Source organism: Scatophagus argus, chromosome 19, assembly GCF_020382885.2.
Source record: "Scatophagus argus isolate fScaArg1 chromosome 19, fScaArg1.pri, whole genome shotgun sequence".
Classification (NCBI taxonomy): Eukaryota; Metazoa; Chordata; class Actinopteri; family Scatophagidae; genus Scatophagus; species Scatophagus argus.
Genome location: NC_058511.1, coordinates 18,474,129 through 18,492,354, shown reverse-complemented (window position 1 = coordinate 18,492,354; position 18,226 = coordinate 18,474,129). Strand labels below are relative to the sequence as shown.

General features: G+C 40.0%; 2 protein-coding genes across 6 annotated transcripts in view; both read left to right on the top strand.

The window, feature by feature from the left end:
* Positions 1-1,849: 1,849 nt before the first annotated feature.
* On the top strand, positions 1,850-13,972 carry si:dkey-119m7.4 (uncharacterized protein LOC560629 homolog). Its single transcript, XM_046374081.1, has 10 exons — positions 1,850-3,924; positions 4,967-5,070; positions 5,265-5,419; positions 6,948-7,116; positions 7,520-7,643; positions 9,773-9,879; positions 10,825-11,036; positions 11,121-11,229; positions 11,721-11,933; positions 12,796-13,972. The coding sequence occupies exons 1-10, from the start codon at positions 3,568-3,570 to the stop codon at positions 12,878-12,880; spliced, it is 1,635 nt and encodes a 544-aa protein (XP_046230037.1). The 5' UTR covers positions 1,850-3,567; the 3' UTR covers positions 12,881-13,972.
* A 2,298-nt stretch (positions 13,973-16,270) lies between these two features.
* fynb (FYN proto-oncogene, Src family tyrosine kinase b) overlaps positions 16,271-18,226 on the top strand; it is a 65,706-nt gene continuing 63,750 nt past the window's right edge. For 2 of the 5 annotated variants that reach the window (XM_046372497.1, XM_046372496.1), the window contains exon 1: positions 16,271-16,435. The gene's annotated coding sequence lies outside the window, so the exon portion shown is untranslated. The remainder of the gene's footprint in view (positions 16,436-18,226) is intronic. The other 3 variants (XM_046372498.1, XM_046372495.1, XM_046372499.1) reach the window with 2 other exon arrangements.

Here is an 18,226-nt window from a genome sequence, read left to right as displayed (position 1 = left end):
CAATTTATACTAGTCCTGGTGGCATTGAAAAGGCGACTCATTTCTTCTTTAAGTTATGTTTCTGGGCTTAAGTGGTAATTTGAAAAAACTTGAAGAAATCAAAATGCATGTGGGGCACCTCTCATCTTTGACTTGTATATCTTTTCGGAATTAATTAACTTTTTATGTATCACATTAGTCAAACATGGTCTAAAACTACCAGCAACTATCTACACTAAAAGCCAATTGACACATATAGTCTAGCAAGTGGTTTTGGTCCAAGACCTCTGTCCTTAACCTCCTAACCTTGTCAGTCAAAATCAAATCCTCTTTATTTTCAGCAAACACTGTCAGTGAAAGAACGCTACGCTTCCAGGATGCAGGGTTACTTGTGGTCCCTAGAGTCAGCAAAAGTAGAACAGGAACCAGAGCCGTTAGTTATCAAGTTCCCTTCCTATGGAACCATCTTCCGGCTTCGGTCCGGGAGGCAGACACCCTATCTACGTTCAAGAGTAGACTTAAAACCTTCCTTTTTGATAAAGCTTATAGTTAGGGCTTGCTGCGGTTATGCTGTTATACGCTTAGACTGCCCGGGGATCTCCCATGATGCACTGAGCTTCTCTCTCCTTCTCTAACTCTCCTTCCACACATTCATGGCCCATCAATGCATGTCATTAACTTGACTTCTTCCCTGCATTCTTTGTGCTTTCTCGTGTCTCAGGTTCCCATGGATCATGTCTGGACCTCCTGTTGTGGACCTGCTTGACACAACTGTTATATTTCTGCATTATTATTATTATTACTACTGTTACTATTACGACTACTACTATCACAATAATCAATGTTAATATAAAAATATTATGCATCACTGTCTATGCACCCCCAGCCCTCACCACCCACCACCCAGCCTGAATTGCCCTTGTTCCAGGACAGCCATTTGGTTTAAAGGTATGTACTTCTTGTGCAACCAGTGGGTTTGTTACTGTATATGTTGGTAGGATAAAGATACAACTGAAGATTGGGTTTTCTGAAGCACTACAAGGAAATAAAGAAGTAATTTACCATGTGCAAGGTGACAATCTGGATTCATCACCACATGAACATGAAAAGTTTCTTAAGTGTTTTCCTACAAGTGAAGTTAAGCTTTGACCATTTCGATTTGATGTAGTATATTCCAAATTAGAGCGGAATTTCACTTACTATTCTTTGTTTGGTGTGATTTGTTTTGATTTACCCACAAAATGGTGCTACCAAGTGTAAAGCAAAGAAGGGTACAAGTGGGACAGCTGATTTCCATATTACTGAAGAATGCAATCAGTCATGCCTTGCGTGTTGTATAGTGTGGTTTTCAACCCATTATTCCTGGCCCCCTGTGTAAGCCGAAACTTGGTCTTTGATTCATCATAATGCTGTTTGAAAGAAGGAGAGAGAAAGCTATGAAAACAGCAAGTCTGTGTGCTGTCCTCTTCCTCCAAGCAATAGGAAAAAAATCTCCCAGAGTCATCCGTTACTATCCTTGGCACCAGGCCATTGAATGTATTTCAGTCAGGGCCTGTGATGCAATGCATTCTATCCCTGGGGGAAACTTGTTTTGCAACATGCAGTACTCACCCTTAATTATATTTTTTGCTTGCCACTGAATAGGTTCATTTTTTTGCCATGTATGTCAGTCAGAGCTGGGCAATAAATCTATTAAACTGGTTAGTATGATTTATGTGTATGTGTTAAAACAATAGAAAAACAATGGCTGAATCGTGAAGCTGAGATTTAAAGACTTAATGAAGCCCACAGCGCTGAGTCAGTGCTGGGGAAAGGCCTGGCTGCAACCATTACCATTCTGATTTAGGAGGAAAAAAATAGGTTTCTGTTTTGAAGGTGGTTACTTCCTGTAGAGAGGAAGATGCTGCCAACAACATTGCCTATTTCTCACCTCAAATGTTTTTAGAAACATATTTTAGACTCAAAGATTTTTATTGTAAATTCACTCTATGTGTAGGACATACAGAAGAATCGAAATACTGTTTCTCTATCACCTTAGGACTAATGCCATGCAGTTAAATGAGAAAAAGATAAAAATATAACAGTATAAAAATAAACAAATCTCTAGGGGAATAGAAAAATCAAACCTATGTACCATTATACTGTTTAGAGAAAGTTTGTGACCAGGCCACCACCATGTTGTTTCCTGCTTCTGAATCAAAGCTCGCTGAACTCAAACTGTCGAAATGAGGCAGCGTCGATCAAATAGAAATCAAGATTCTGTCACTGAGCTGCCTGTGTCATATTTCAGTGTACGGTTTAGCTTTAACAGTGAAACCACAGTTTGTGACAAGGCCACCATTTTGTGCCACTTGAAAAGGGACGAGCCAACAACACAGCTCATCACCCAGCAGCCAGAGTGTTCATTGGTCCATGTGGGTGCAGTGCATTCTGGTTGTTGTAGGTTTTTTTACTTTTTGAACAAAACGGAATACCACCACACTTTTTGTCTGCTCTCTGTGATCATGTAGCACCAGCTTAAAAATTATTTGTGTTTTTCTGCTGTTGAGACAGCCAGGCTCTATGCAAAGATCATCTTTCCAGCGGCAAAATCTTTTAACTTTTATTCTTTCCAGTTATGTGAATGGTTTTGATTATGATGTCGGGTTTGAGCCACACAGTAGTTTGAGGCTCACGCGAAAAAATAAATCACTCCCATTTTCTAACTTTATGACAATAGCTTGAGCCAAGAGATGACCTAAGAAGACAGAGAAATAGGAGTTAATGATGATGGGGGTGAGTGGCCAAAGCAGCTTAAATCCCTCCCTGCTGTATTTATCTACTTCTTTTGTGTCACCAACTTAGACACTCACTCCCCCCCACATGGCATCCGATGTCAGATGAATTGCTGAATACCAGCTGGAATGTCTTTTAGTCGGTGTGTTGCACTGAGAGCAACTGAACACGTTTTACTACTGAAAAACCAAGGCCACAAGATACCTTTTGTATTCTCTCAAAAACAATGTAAACATGAGAAAGTAAAAGTATGTGAAAGTAAAGGTGTTTTTACACTCCATTGTTACTGCTCTCCTTAAAAATCCAATGAGTGAAGTTTGTCAAAAAGATCCATAGACCAAAATATCAAACGTTCACCACAAACTTAAAGGAAAAATGGGATACCTGAGATAGATCTAATGTTATGAAACTTTTTGAGTAAGAGAAGGCAGAGTAAGAGAAAACACCCAGCAGCTCCTCCCACAGACAACACCCCCCCTCCCTCTCTCTCTCTCTTTTTAGTCCACTCCCATCATGCTGAGGTTAAATCATCCTCAGACAGCTCCACAGTCCACTACTGCACTACAGACAGCCACAGGGTTTTCTCAGACTGGAGCACAACACAGGTGTGACTTCATCTGAATGAGGATACCTGTTATCATCAGCCTGGCACACATTCATTTTACTGTCTCTGCCATTTGACTGACGCTTGGCTCTCTGACTTTATTTCCTTGTGCACCTTTGGCAGCTCCATTTTAGGAGCCCTTTTGGACCTTCTGAAACAGACTTGATCAGTTACAGAGTTTATGTGTGCATCTACAAAAGGCCAGAGAAATGAATTTTAATGAAGTTCTCTGTGTTATCGGGGGCTTTGGGAAGTTCCAGAAGATCTTGTATGTATGGATCTGTTTACCTCAGATCTTTCTGGCATTCCACATGCTGGTCTCTGTCTTCACTGGGGCTGTTCCTCCACATTTATGCCGCTCCACGTGGCCCTCAGCTGGCATTCCAGCATCTGCAAACTTCAACCTCAGCCTTGTGTCTGCTGCTGATGCTCAGTCTGACCTGTCCTGCACAGTCCCCTTGAATCATAGCGGTGCTGTAGCTCTTGACGTTGGACAGCATTCTGGGAGCTGCCAGGGGGGCTGGGAGTACAGCACAGAGATCTTCCAAAGCACCATAGTAACTGAGGTGAGTGAAAAACCAACAACTTCTCTGACAGACTCTCAAATTTGGATTTGAATTTACTCAGTATCTACAGTTCACACCTAATCTGTATAACATGTGGGCCACATGCAGCTAAGGAATGCGGAGGGCCTTCACAGTTTTATTACAGTGGGCTCTGGCGATATCTGAGACAGGATCAAACTGAGTGACACTTGAAAGATGGACTCCTGCAGTGCAGGCATCTTCTGAGACTTCCTACACACCCTCTTATGTTTTGTAACACATGAACCTGTGTTACAAAACATGTTTTGTAACACATGAACCTGATCGGTGGGCAGAAGGAAGAGTTACATGAAATACATGATGCTGTTGGACAAAGCAATTTTGCATGTGGCAACATGACGGATCAGCTGTAGGACCACTGTCACTGGGCAATAGGCAGGAGTTGTGCAGTTGATTTAGTTGTCTTTGGAAGGTAGTCAGTCCTCCACTGTGGACCTTGATGGGAAGATGCCTGGTTCCATCTGTGTTTAATAAAAGCCCAGAGCCGTACATACTTTACTACTAATGGTTCTTCAACTGAGCAGGCCTCATATAGACATCCTTGTATAGACAACCTAAATGTAGCCATAAGATGTGCCTTTGTTAAACTAGGAATGAAACTTCATAGGCTTAGGAGAAGTCCTAACAGACTACAGTGTTTCTTACTTCATCAATATGAAAGTGTTCAACAGAACAAATGCTGGATTTCTTGATTTCTAGAACTACTGATGAGTGGGCCCTAAATTTAAACATTTATAGAAGTTTGGTGCTAGAGGAAAGACCATGAGGTCACAAAAATCAAAATAGTTTACTCCCTTTGGAGACAACCAGCCTTTTATATCAAGAGATTTCTCACATGAAGGTGGAGCATACAATGTTCTGAACAGAAAGGGTTAATCCGCTGGGGAACACAAATGTGGTCAGGAATCTGCCCTTTTCATGGAAAATGAAATAGAAATTATATATAATGGTGTGTTTTTTAGTATTGTTTTTTAATTGACATACCTTTATGTGCTTTTTGCAGTGGGACCTGGTTTGTGATAATGCCAACATGAACAACTTGGGCTCATCCATCTACATGTTTGGCCTCCTAGTTGGAGCTGTTGTATTTGGGAGCTTAGCTGATAAGTAAGTTTGATAGCACATGTCCATTTGCAGAGCATTACTGAATAGATAACAGAACCACTTGCTGCTCACTCCCCAGTTCTGATTTTTTTTAACTTAAAATGAATCATGTACTGTCCAAGAATTTTGTATCAGGACAGTTTTGAGTTTTGTTTACACGGAATGACCATGTTTGTGAATGTGTTGTCTTTTTCCAGGTATGGTCGGAGGATCATCATCCTCATCAACCTGGCTATCCAGGCTGTTTTTGGGGTTGGTGCTGCTTTCGCCCCTAACTTCTATGTCTATACTGCCCTTCGCTTTATGGTTGGAACGTCAATCTCTGGTGTCATCATGAATGCCTTTGTTCTAGGTCAGTACTACAACAAATTTCATTGTCACTCCAATTCATTGTAGGAACGCATTATGACGAATATAATACCTTTGATTTTGCTTGTGGCTTTCATAATTAATAAGTTTAAATCTGTGCAATATGTATCCTATGCTTTGCCAGGAGATGCCCAATTTCATTAGTCTGAAATACCAGAAATAGCCAAAAATTACCTTTTAATTTATTTCAGTTTCCAAGGGTGCGCAGGCTAAAATGTCCCTGGATCAGTTTTATAGACAACCAATCAATGAAACGTATGACATGGCACTGAGCTTGTTAATGTGACAGCAGAACACTGCCCAGAGCACAGATGAAATGTTAGCTTGTTAGCTGCAATTTAATTGTAATTTAGGGGCACTAGGTAGCTACTATCAACGTTACACAACGAGCAGCATGAATCACAGCCTGCTGCTTTGTGTATATTGGCATCGTTGTCATCAACTACTACAACCTCTGGAAAACTAGCTTCAGTGGTGGAAACCACAGATGTATTCAGCCAAAAATTACTAATTAAAACCTTTACTCATTAAACCTAAACGCCCACAGTGCAGCAGTGCTTTACTCTTGCAAAATTAAATCAAACTTTTATATTAGGCCTTGGTATGGAAGGGTATGTTCACTCGGTTCATAAGACTTGCAATGTGTTATCTAGTCAGGCAGATTGAGTGCATTTTCCCTGTTTTCAAATGTCTCCCTTGTGTAACTTGTATGTATGTATGTGCTGAATCTCAGTGCAATGGAGATGACTGGAAGGATTTTGATTGTGCTTACAGCTTTGGTGGTGCTTATAGTTTTGCAGAATTACACATGTGAAACTAAATAGCAACTTGTCTTTCCACCAAGAATGTTACAGGTACTCAACATAATTCACAGACCTCACTTAGACCAGTTTTCATTAGCGTCTGTTTGCCTAGTGAAAAGTATTTACAGATTTACAGTTTCACTGATTAATAGGTTAAGAAACTGAAGCTGCAGCACACATCTCACCAGTGGATATCACAAATCTATCCCCCTCTTACACCATATAGACAAAAGTATTGGGAGACACTTTATTATTGAATTCAGGTGTGGTATTGGGCTGTTATAGACACTATATAGACAAAGGTATCCAGACAACAAGGGAATCTTGATGCATCAGCATAGCAAAACATTTTGGACAATGCTATGCCTCCAACTTTGTGCCAACAGTTTGGTTAAGTTTTCTATTCCAGCATGACTGCGCCCCAGTGGACAAAGCAAAGCTCCATAAAGACATGGCTGGACAAGTTTGGTGTGGAAGAACTTAATTGACCTGCACAGGGCCCTGACCTCAGCCCCATCCAACACCTTTGGAATGACCTGGAATGTAGATTGCAAGAAAATCCTTTTGGTCTAACATCAGTGCACTCACACAAACTGTTGTGGAAAGCAGAGTGGAAGCTGTTATGGCTGTAAAGAGGGGGACCAAGTTTTATTCCTAAATGCAAAAGTGTTCCAAAATGTGTTCCTGTCCCTTTTGTTTCTCACTCAGGGACAGAGTGGACAGGATCGAAGCAGCGGATGTTAGCCGGGATAATCACTGACTACTTCTTTGGCTTTGGCTACATTCTGCTAGCTGGAGTGGCGTACTTCATAAGAGACTGGCGTAAACTGCAGCTGGCTATCTCTGCACCTGGTTTCCTCTTCATCTTCTACATCTGGTGAGTGATGAAATGTGTTCTGTAGGCCCAATTTCCAAAAAAAATGACTTTCACAGTATTTTTATAAAATCAACAGCAACACTCTGGGATGAGTTGTGCTCGTGATAGCGAGAGTCTGTGATAAATGTTACTCTCTTTCATCAGCTATGATCGGAAATGAAATGTGTAGCAAATGCGCTGCGTCATGCATGACAAATTCCTCTTATACTTTTAGTGTAGCAGTACAGGGAAATGTACTGACCTACTTTGAGAAGTAGCTCACTGTTTTTCTCTTGCTCTAGATTTTACTTATGATACTGTTTTTCAACATAAATTAAGGTTAACATGATGAGTCAATTTATCCACAGTGTAAAATATCTATCAAAGTGTCACTTAAGCAATTTGTCTTAACATTTTTTTTAAGGGTGCTGCCAAAGTCAGCTCGCTGGTTAATGGCCAACGACAGGAGAGAGGAAGCATGGGAACTGATCCGGAAAGCAGCACAGATCAATGGGAAGCCCCTAACCAAAGATTTGGAGATGTGTCAGGTAGAGATCCAACATTCCTTATTATTTACTAACCTATAGATATTTTAGATTTACTGATCACTTACTTAATCTTTTCAAAATGTTAACAGTAATAACAAATACCCATCACAGTCAAAAGTCACTGTCACAAGTAGATCTGTTCAACACTGGTCAGTTTATCAGCTCTAATTAAGCAAACATTAGCTCCATGGGTTATATTTAACGTTTAAATCTTACAAATTGTAAAACAAGAATGCATATAAATGGGATCTTAAATGCCACATAAATACATGATGGCTGTATACTGTACATGACATTGTGGTAAAAGGCTGAAGCTGATAATAACAATGAAATAGTAAAGTTGAATATAGAGTATAGACTATATAGACAAAAGTATTTGAACATCTGACCATTACAACAACAGGGACTTTAATGGGACTTTAAACATTCTAAATACACAGACAGCTATAACAGCTTCCACTCTTCTGGGAAGGGATTTCCACAAGATGTGTTTCCGTGGGAATTTTTGCCCATTCATGCAGTAGAGCATTTGTGAGGTCAGGCACTGATGTTGGACCAAAAAGTCTGGCTCATAATATTCTTCCCAGTTCATCTAAAAGGTGTTTCCCTTCACTGGAAGTAAGGGGCCAAGCCCAACCTATGAGAAACAGCCCCATATTTCAATAGCCCTCAGATTTAAATAATAAAGAGGTGTGTCCCAATACTTATGTCTATATAGTATATCTATCTAAGATGACCCTGTCCATGTTGTGTTTTGACAAAAAAAATAAATAAATGATGCTAAAAAGAAAAGGAAAGTTTTTAGCTTTCTTTTAGATGTATTTGGGGAGCTATATATATATATACTATATACTACATATATATATATAAATCTATAAGCCGTGTGTTCCACAGCTTTGGGCCATAATTGACACAAGCTGTGCCCCAGATTTTCTTTTAGTCTTTGCTGAGAACCTTCAACAAACCAGAAGCAGATGATCACAGTGTTCTTGAAGGCAAATAGTGAACAATGGAGTGAGCAATGTAGCTTGGTCATAGTCCATAAAGAACTTTGTATTTAAGAAAGAAGACCTTGAAATCAATTCTAAATGTTATAGGAAACCAGAGCGGGTCAGCTATAACTGGACTAATATGCTTTTTCTTCTCTTGGTACTGGTTAATAGCTGAGCTGAGTTTTAAATGAGTTGAAGTCTCTCATAGTTTTTTTATTTCAGGATACCAGTAAATGGTGTGTTTTATTAATCAAGTCGGCTTGAAATAAAGGCATGAATCAATTAAGCGGTATCTTTCAGATTTAGAAATGCTTGTACTTTAGCTATGTTTCTTTTCTAGAAAAATAAAACACAAAATAATGAGAGACTGACCAGACTAAAACAAATATGAGACAGGAATGGAGATCTTTCAAAAGACTTGCTTATGAAGATGGATTTTTAGAAGCTGCTTGAAACAGTTCAGAGATTCAGCAAATCTAATTGTTGATGATGATTCCAGAGGGTTGTCATTACAACACCTGATCAGCTTTTGTTTTGAACCTGGAACTGGGGTGGATAAAAGGCCAAGATTTGAGGATTGGAAGGGTCGAGAAGTGTAATGGGGAACAAGAATGTAACTGGGGGAAAGGTTAGCCAAAATTCTAAAGTATTTCCGCACAGTGGGCAAACACTACATGTGCTAGTCATGAACGGTTTCTTCTCTGTGCTGTTAACCTCAAAGCCCACAAACTAATGTAGAGTGAATGCTGTGTTCCTGTCTGTATTGCCATGGTATGGAGCTAGTTAGCCAAACATGCTAATGTTTAAAGTTCATGTTGGCCTCAAAGGTCTTGAAATGCTATCGCACCCTGAAAAATGATGAAGACAAGCAATTACAATGTAGAACATGTGACAAATTCAGAATTCATTGATCATTACTGCATAATACTGAATAGTCTTACTCTTCAGTAGCAGTGAGAGTACTGAGTGGAGTATGCTACCTTAATTTCAAACTGATGGCTCTAGCTCACTCAGAAGCAACCATTTGCATAAATGTTGTCATATCTCTTAAACATGCAAACTGATTAAACAATACTGTCTTTTTTTATCACCTTATAACCTTTTATAACTCCAAAGTCTCTTGCCTTGTTTCACCAGGTCTATAAAATTGAAGAGAAACCAGAGGTGACAAAAAAGCACTCATTTATAGACCTTGTTCGAACTCCAACAATGAGGAAGCAGTCTCTGATTGTTTTTTATCTCTGGTGAGTATTAGCAGAATACTGCCTTACATACTTATTATCAGTTTCAAGGCATCTAAGCAGAATTTGAAGTGTATCCTTAAAGCATTTATGGCCTTATGTCCATGCTTTATCAATACTGGAGACACCAAACACAGAAGGGCTACAGAGTTGCTGAGTGTGTCCACAAAACTATAATACAAAACACTGCTCACTTTGATAGGCACTGTCCTGATGCATTCAAAAACAGTTGAGCTAATTACATTTTTGAGTATTTGTATTTTCTACAACACTACATTTTGGAGGCAAACAGCATCCTTTATACTCCACTGCACTTGTTTGATAACTTTAGCAAGTAGATACTTTGCAGGCTGCAGGCTGCATCAGAGCCTAAGAAATGCATCTTTAAGTTAATTTATTTGATTGTCAGATTAAAAAAGGTTGAGATTGTGTAATTAACCATGCCCTGTGCTTCATTGTTCTCTGACCTAACCTGTACTGTAATAGCTAGGTTACCTGTGTTCCATGCAGACATTGTCATATTCCACACCGGGATAAGGATAAAGCTGCATGTGCACTGTGCTGAAGTTCAGCGTATTTTTTAAGCATTATTAAAGCCACTATGTATAGGTCTTGAGCATTCTTTACTTTGGCGCCATCCAGTGGGCATATTAAGAATGACACTGTGACAAACAGCAACACAGTTGATTCTTTCTTGTAAATATTTGTGTAATTTTTGAACATAATTATGCTAAAACTGCATGCCTTCAATTCATTTGACTGATAATGTAACCATATGAGAAATTCACATATACCATACTGACTTTTAAGTGCTTTGATGTAGAACATGAGGGTCTCCTCTGTCTTCTCGCTACAGGGAGAGTAATAAAGAGGTTATATGATTACGTGAAGGATGTTAAACTGTCCTCCAAAGTGATGTTGTCCTCCTCTTTGTCCCATCTGTCTCAGGTTTGCGAATGTGCTCGTGTACTATGGGCTGTCTCTCAACATTTCTGACTTTGGAATGAACATCTATCTGACCCAGATGATCTTTGGCCTTGTAGAGATGCCTGCACGTACCATCACCCTCTTCACCCTCAACCGCTCTCGCAAGTTCTCCCAGCTAGCTTTCCTGGCGGTGGGTGGCACAGCCTGCCTGCTGACCATCTTCATCCCCAGTGGTATGAACCTCTTCCATGTTTATCCTTTCGGTATTTACAGCATGTTAGAACTTTTAGCTCACTCTTCTTTGACCTCTCCTGTAGAACTATCAGTTATGAAAACTGTGCTGGCCATGATTGGGAAGTTTGGGATTACGGCCTCTCTTTCCATTATTTATGTCTACTCCGCTGAAGTGTTCCCTACAGTTATCAGGTGAGTGTTTACCTCCCAAACTCTCTGTCAACAGCAGATATGTCATAATAGATTGCTAAAAGTTAAGGATAACTGTTTGAAATACAGCCTCATCCACATTAACATTAACAAACCTACTGACTCACAAAAAGTCAAACAAGAGACTAGAAATTCAATATATAAAATCTACTTTAGCCTATCCCCTTTAACAGTTTTTACTCCCCAATACTGATATCTGTGTCCATCCCCACACATTCTACATTGTTTTAGCTCTGCTAGTGACCATCAATCCCTAACCTCCACACTCGAAAGCTACTTGTATCTCACCACCTAAATAAATAACCACTGTGACAAGAGAGTGGTCGGCATCACAAGCTGACCCACTGAGAGGTGGGAAGAAGATTGTAGGCCTTGTTTCATGATGGCTGCAGAGAAACTGACTCAGGAGAACCCCTGATGATGTGTCTTAAAGTTCTGACTCTCTTTGTTTTGTCACTCCTTGTCACTGGCAGACAAAATGGGATTGGTATAGGCTCCATGTGTGCTCGGACTGGGGGGGTCCTGGCTCCCATGATGTACCTTCTGAGGAGCATCAGCCCACATGCTCCCATGGTTCTGTGTGGCCTGTGCCCTCTTCTGGGCTCTGCTCTCACACTGCTGCTTCCTGAGACAGCCAATAAGCCCCTTCCTGACTCTATTGAAGATGTGGAGGGACCCAAACTCAGGTTTGACACACTTACTTTTAAACCATTGTTTTCAAAGGGTCAGTTCACCCAAATTACTACAACAACAACAAAAAAGGTCAGGTAGGAAAGGGAAAATCACAGCCAGTATACACTGACACTGACATTTGGCTGTTAGACCACGCTCATTTTGTTTTTGCTTTTTGTCTGTAACAATATTAGCACAAAGCACAAAGCACATAGAGATTGAGTAGTTAATTGTATGATGTCATACACTATATAGACAAAAGTATTGGAATACCTGACCATTGCACCAACAGGGACTGTGACATCTCATTCTAAAGTTGTAGACAGTTTTGGCTTGCCACAAGATTTTGCAGTGTTTGTGAAGTCAGGCACTGATGTTGGACGAAAAGGCCTGCAATCCCATTCCATTTCATCCTAAAGATGTTTTCGATGGGGTTGAGGTCAGGGTTCTGTGCAGGCCAGTTAAGTTCTTCCACACCAAACTCATCCAACAATATCTTTATGGACTTTGCTTTGTGCACTGGGGCACAGTCATGCTGAAATAGAAAAGAGCCTTCACCAAACTGTTGCCACAAAGTTGGAAGCATAGCATTGTCCAAAATGTCTTGGTATGCTGAAGCATTAAGATTTCTTTTCAGTGGAAGTAAGGAATAAAGCCCAACCCCTGAAGAGCAATCCCATAAAGAGATGTGTCTAGATACTTTTGTCTATATAGCGTAGTTATGTGTATGCAGTTATAGTTTCCTTTCAGCCTGGTAGTAGATGTTCCGTGGGCTGGTGCACTGTATAGACAAAAAATTATTTGTTCTACAGCTGAAGCTCAAGGATGATTTAAATAAAATGTTTCCATCTTCTTCTTTTTTTTTTTTCTCATCAGTGAGGAGGATGATGGTGTGAAGCCGGTCATCTTTGAGCCTTCTGTGAGGAAAACTGGCATCGCTGACAGCACGAGGACAGACTGACAAACAGCATCAGTGCGAGCTGCCTCATCTCATGAGGCAGTCAGCATTTTTCAGGACCATTCTAAAGCATGTGTTTATGCTTCCAGCGGAAGTCAACATTAGACTTGTTTGGGGTTTTTTTTTTTTTTTTTGGGAGGTGCAAGACTATGAACACTTAATGCAGCTACAAGGAGTTTTTACTGGTTATGAAACAGGTTTAATAGTGATGCATCTACCTCATGACTTGTCGCAACATCCAGGTGAGCTCAAGTATGATGGTCAAAAGTCACTGTGACATCAAAAAACGTTTTTAGCCATAACTGAATACGTCACATAAATAAAATAAAAGATAAACTGATGAAGTGAAAATATTTTATATCCAAAAAGTCAAAGGTCAACTTTGCTGTGACATCATAGTATTTCTAATCAACTGCAAAATGACGGACTGTGACCATAGTTCACATTTGGTCACATACTGAATTTGAAGCGTTGTTGTCCACCGCAGCCTCATTGGTTTTGATGGTACTGAGCTTCAGGTGATTGTTGTTGCACCATGTTTTTACACCATGTCATGAAACTCTTTCAGTCGTCTGTTCTCCCCTGTAAAAATAGACTCTAAGTGACAACAGCTTCTTTCTTGAACTTATTCAGTGGAATCTTACGTGTCAATACAGAGATAACGTCCTTTTTACCACACTTAGTCAGTGTTGAGCTCATACAGTAAACAATAAGTATTTGGGAGTCTCTGCTGTCTGGTTCTCTGGCGACAACACAAGTCCATGGTCCATATCCTCGATGAGTGTTAAATGCACAGTTTGTTGGGGGGTCAGACAGACATAACCAACAGCAGGAACCTGTTTAAGGAAACAATTACACCTGTTGATGCACGGTGAGTATTACATCCAGTGTGACAGCTCGTGATAAAATACTTGAAATACTACTGTAAGTAAAAACACTTCAATGTTTGACTTGGCCCTTACATGTTGTCTTTTTGATATTACTGATGTATATCATGAAGTCACGGTGTTGATACAGTTACAGATTTCTGTGACTGAAGTTGTTGTGAGAAGTTTTTTTTTTTCTACTTTATCTTTACAATAAAGATTTGTTAGCGAAATTTACGTGATGCTGTTTCGTTAGATCACACTCGCACCGGGTTGTGGGGAGGAGGCTCAAAGCAAAAGAAATGAACTGCAGAAGCTGAAGTACGGACTAATAGCTAATGTGTATATTTTAAAATTTTGTAGAAGGCCAAGATTTTCTAGATGACATAATGCAATGCAGAAATTTCCTTTCAGACAAAAAAGAAAATTGATTAAAGGAAAGTAAATAGTAGCAAGAAGAAGCACTGTAACCACTAACACTTCTTTACAATTAGTTTGGAGAAAAGCAAAATTGTTCCCAAACTGGGCAACGTGATCAGGCTAAAAACGAGGCGTGACCACAACCCTGAATATACACTTTTCATAGCAGACTGTCTGACTTGTCCTACACAGGTCCAACAATAGCATCAAAGATTTTTGAAATGTCGAGCAGGTGTGATTAATAAAATTATTACTTTCTGACATGTCAAACAGCTGAACACTTGAGTAACTAACAGCGTCGCTGGGGCTTCAGGGTGAAAGGTTGAGGACTGAAGATTCAATGTGTTATCTCACAAAAAGGTTTATAAAAGATTAAACCCACCAAAAGCAGTATGCAAGTATTCTGACATCACAAGTAGAAATACTGATTTAGCATTATTCCAGCTCCATAATATCATGGCAAGTGTAGATGGAATGCAATGATGTTTCAAAACTTCACTATTTTGGTGGATAGTGCTTTAGTGTGTGTTAGTTAGTTAACACTTTCTATGCAGACCTCATGTATAGTTCATTATAGGGGAAGCCATAATGATTTATAAATGGACTGTATTTACATAACGCTCTTCTAGTGTGACTGACCACTCAGGGTGCTTTACAACATGAGCATTCACCCACTGATACACAGGATACCATGGAGGAGTGATAACACGAACACTCACACCCCGATGGAGCAGTCATTTGGTTTTGTCCAAGGATACTTTAACAACATGTGGGATTGAACCACCAACCTTCTGACTGATAGATAATCAGTCTACCTCCTGAGCAACAGCTGTACGCACTGCACATGATGCTTTCTGATGCACTAAATCGACAGTCATGCGATAATATTGCTCTGATTCATGATGAATTATAAGTTCAAATGTCTTATGGATACTTTTGACCAGTTATAAACCAGGTTGACTGATGGGGATTATAATGCTTTATGATTACCTACGTATTTGCCAAGATGAAACTGTCAAAGCAGCATTGATTCTTCTAACTGAATAAACATACAATACACTTACCACCAACAATGAAACGTTATGATGAAGCATGTGTTATTATGATTCCAGGAAGCGTGTTTCTAGCTGTATCTTTTGTTTGTTGAGGTGTTTCCTCGAGCTGCAGATTACAGTGTGAAGATGAGCTGCCCTCAGAATGAGCCTCGGACTAAATGTTGTTCCATGTGTAAACAGAAGGTGGCGCTCCAGCGTTAAGTAAAACTCAAAAGACACGCTTCCGTTTGTACAGCTGTTTTTCATATAATCAATCAGTCAGTTGGAAGAAATATAGCATGTAATCTCCGACCGTTTACTAAAATCATATTTACATCAGAAATCTAACTATGAAATATCAGAACTTAAATGTAAGTATGGTATGTTTTACTGAGACCTTGTCATACTTGTAATTAAACTTTTAAAGGCTAATAAAAATCTACTGTCTGTTAGTTTTGATGATTTATGTATAAACTGAACCTGAACTTTGTCATAGGTATACTAGACAGCTGAAACGATTAAATCTGTTCATGCAGTAAATATACTCTTCATCCCAGTCCCATTCACCGCCCACCAATTGCTGCCCTCTGATTGGATGATGGTCCTGTCAGTCAATGAACTAGGCCCGTTATGCTCTCTTCACTTACTCCTGAAAAGCTCTGGAAGCTGAGTCGTCGGTACCATTGATTGAAATAAAAGCAACGAAGGGTAAGCAAAAAAAAGTAACAGAGTTAATAGTTAAAAGTTTAAAGTTTAAATATCCACAGTTGTTTAGTTTTTTGAAGACACTCCACAGAGCTGTATAACCGTGCTAATTAAAGTTTAACAATGTGACAGGTTGTAATTTTAACAAAGTCACCAACCAAACCCTTTACATAATTTTGCATGACTTTACGTCCTCTGCCCTTAAAATATCATACCTCGAATCGATTATTAAGCAAAAAAAACATACTTAGTCTGTTACAACTCTCTATAGAATTCTTTTTAATAACTTACACCCCTTTGTTGGTTTGTGGCGTTTGAATACTTCTATTCATTTCTATATTTCCGACAGCTCGTGAAGGCAGCAGTAGTTTCATTGTGGTCCTGCAGAGCTACGCCATCACACGCAGCGGCTACGACGAGCAGTACGGTGACATCAGGGCCACCACAGAGCCGCAGTCTTTATTGCTGTGAAATAATTTCCTTACAACGGCAATGTGATATAGTCCTGTGGATTATTAGACGCGTTTGAACTGGTAAGAGACATTGTTTTCAGTTTTACTCATCATTCAGTTTGCTGGTATCTCTAAAGCGGAATGAATTACTTTGATTTCTTTCATGCATTACTATTATTGACATTTCTTGTACGGAGGTGCTTAGCCTGTTAGCTAGCTGCACGTTTCTACACCTCCTCTATGTAGAAAGACTGTCTGGGTGAGGCGTCGGCTGTTTTTAATGCGATACACTACGTGTAGTCTGTGAAATATACACACCAGCACACATCTTAGCCCGTGTAACTGGGATGAACAAACAGCCCCCGAAGCTATAGTTGTTCAAATAGGTTATCCGCGGTCAATGGCAAATTGGAAGTAATGTGTTTTGTTGTCACACATAAGGCTTTTAGCATCTTGACGCATTGGTTTTTTTGATCCTCTGCTCGGTTGTTTACCATGCCACCCCCTCCCTCCCTCCCTCTTCTCTCTCCACTTTCTCCCATCATCATCATCAGCATCTCCTATTGATGCTTAGTGGAGTCAGATGAAGGACACAACCCCTTATGACTGACAGTGGCTCTGTCATGTGGGATGCATTTAGGCTTTTTCTGGCATGCAATAGGGAACCCATAGTGCTCAGTTAACTTTGAGAACAAGGTTGCATTCCATCACAGGAGAAGGTGTGTGATGCAGACTCAGTGTGTCAGCATCACTTTAATATTATCCACTCAAGTTGTTGTATCTCTCCTGGAGGATAACACAGTGTTTGTCACGTTTTATCCCCGTTCTGTATTCTTCTCAACAAGTCACATGTGTTACACGCTTGCTGAGGATATGAATGTCTTCCTATGATACCAGCCTTCCTCCTGCTCATGTAAGGGCCATTTCACTCTGTTTTTCCTATTTTGTAATCTGAGTTGCTCCTGCCACCCCTGTCACCTTTTAAAACAAAGACAGACATCCCTCCATCCGTTCAGTCGGCCCATTAAACCTCTCCAGGTCTGAACCGCAGCCATTCATTCTGCTCATTGTGTTTGCAAAATCATCGTAATTGATTATATCAGCTGCTGCTATTAAATGCCCCACAGTTTTTCAGTTTCATCAGCATTTCTTCCCTTAAGAAGTGTCTCTGTGGCTACAAGCAGTTTGTAGTTACAACATATGGTAGACAGCAAGACATGCCACTTGGATTTGAATGTATTTTAGGTGGCACTCAAGGGAAAACTGCAGAAACTGTAAGTGTTGCAACATGATGTGTGGAGTTGTAATTTCCCCTGCTTCCCTTTGCTGCAAAAGTACTATTATCTCTATTTTCAGAAAGCTGGCTTCCTTTGGTTTTGAGCAGTGCCGGCAGCTGGCAGACAGCTCGCTTACTCCGCTAAGTGTAAGATTTCTGCAGCAAGAAAAACTGTTTTGTAACCGTGTGATGTTGTGGCCTGCTGAGTCCAGGGGCTGCAAGTGCAACGTATGGAATCATAGTGTACTGTAAGGCTGTGAACCTTCGGACCTTTCCCCAGGCTGCTGGGACAACCTCTGTCGAGAGGTTATAGACTTTGATACCAAGGGCAGGAAACAGTTTGCTTTATGAAATATCACTTTTTTGTCGAAGTGAGAACAGATCTCAACATTTGAAGATCTGAATTGTAGGAATCCCTGTCATTTGATGTTTGTTGGTAGTCAGCAATATTCCTGCCAAACTGGAGAATTACTGCTCTTAAACAATGATAACAATAAAAAAATTTGGTATTTTTTTGTAGTTCAGTCCTGTATGCAGATGTCCCTGTCTGACTCATGACTTTTTATGCATTAAGAGTGGCTCTTTTTTTTATTCTT

Excerpts from the sequence above, each read along its gene's own strand:
- si:dkey-119m7.4 (XM_046374081.1), top strand. The coding sequence starts at position 3,568 with ATGAATTTTAATGAAGTTCTCTGTGTTATCGGGGGCTTTGGGAAGTTC. Across the intron at positions 5,420-6,947 it reads CATGAATGCCTTTGTTCTAG|GGACAGAGTGGACAGGATCG; the intron begins GTCAGTACTACA and ends TTTCTCACTCAG. Across the intron at positions 11,230-11,720 it reads GTGTTCCCTACAGTTATCAG|ACAAAATGGGATTGGTATAG; the intron begins GTGAGTGTTTAC and ends TGTCACTGGCAG.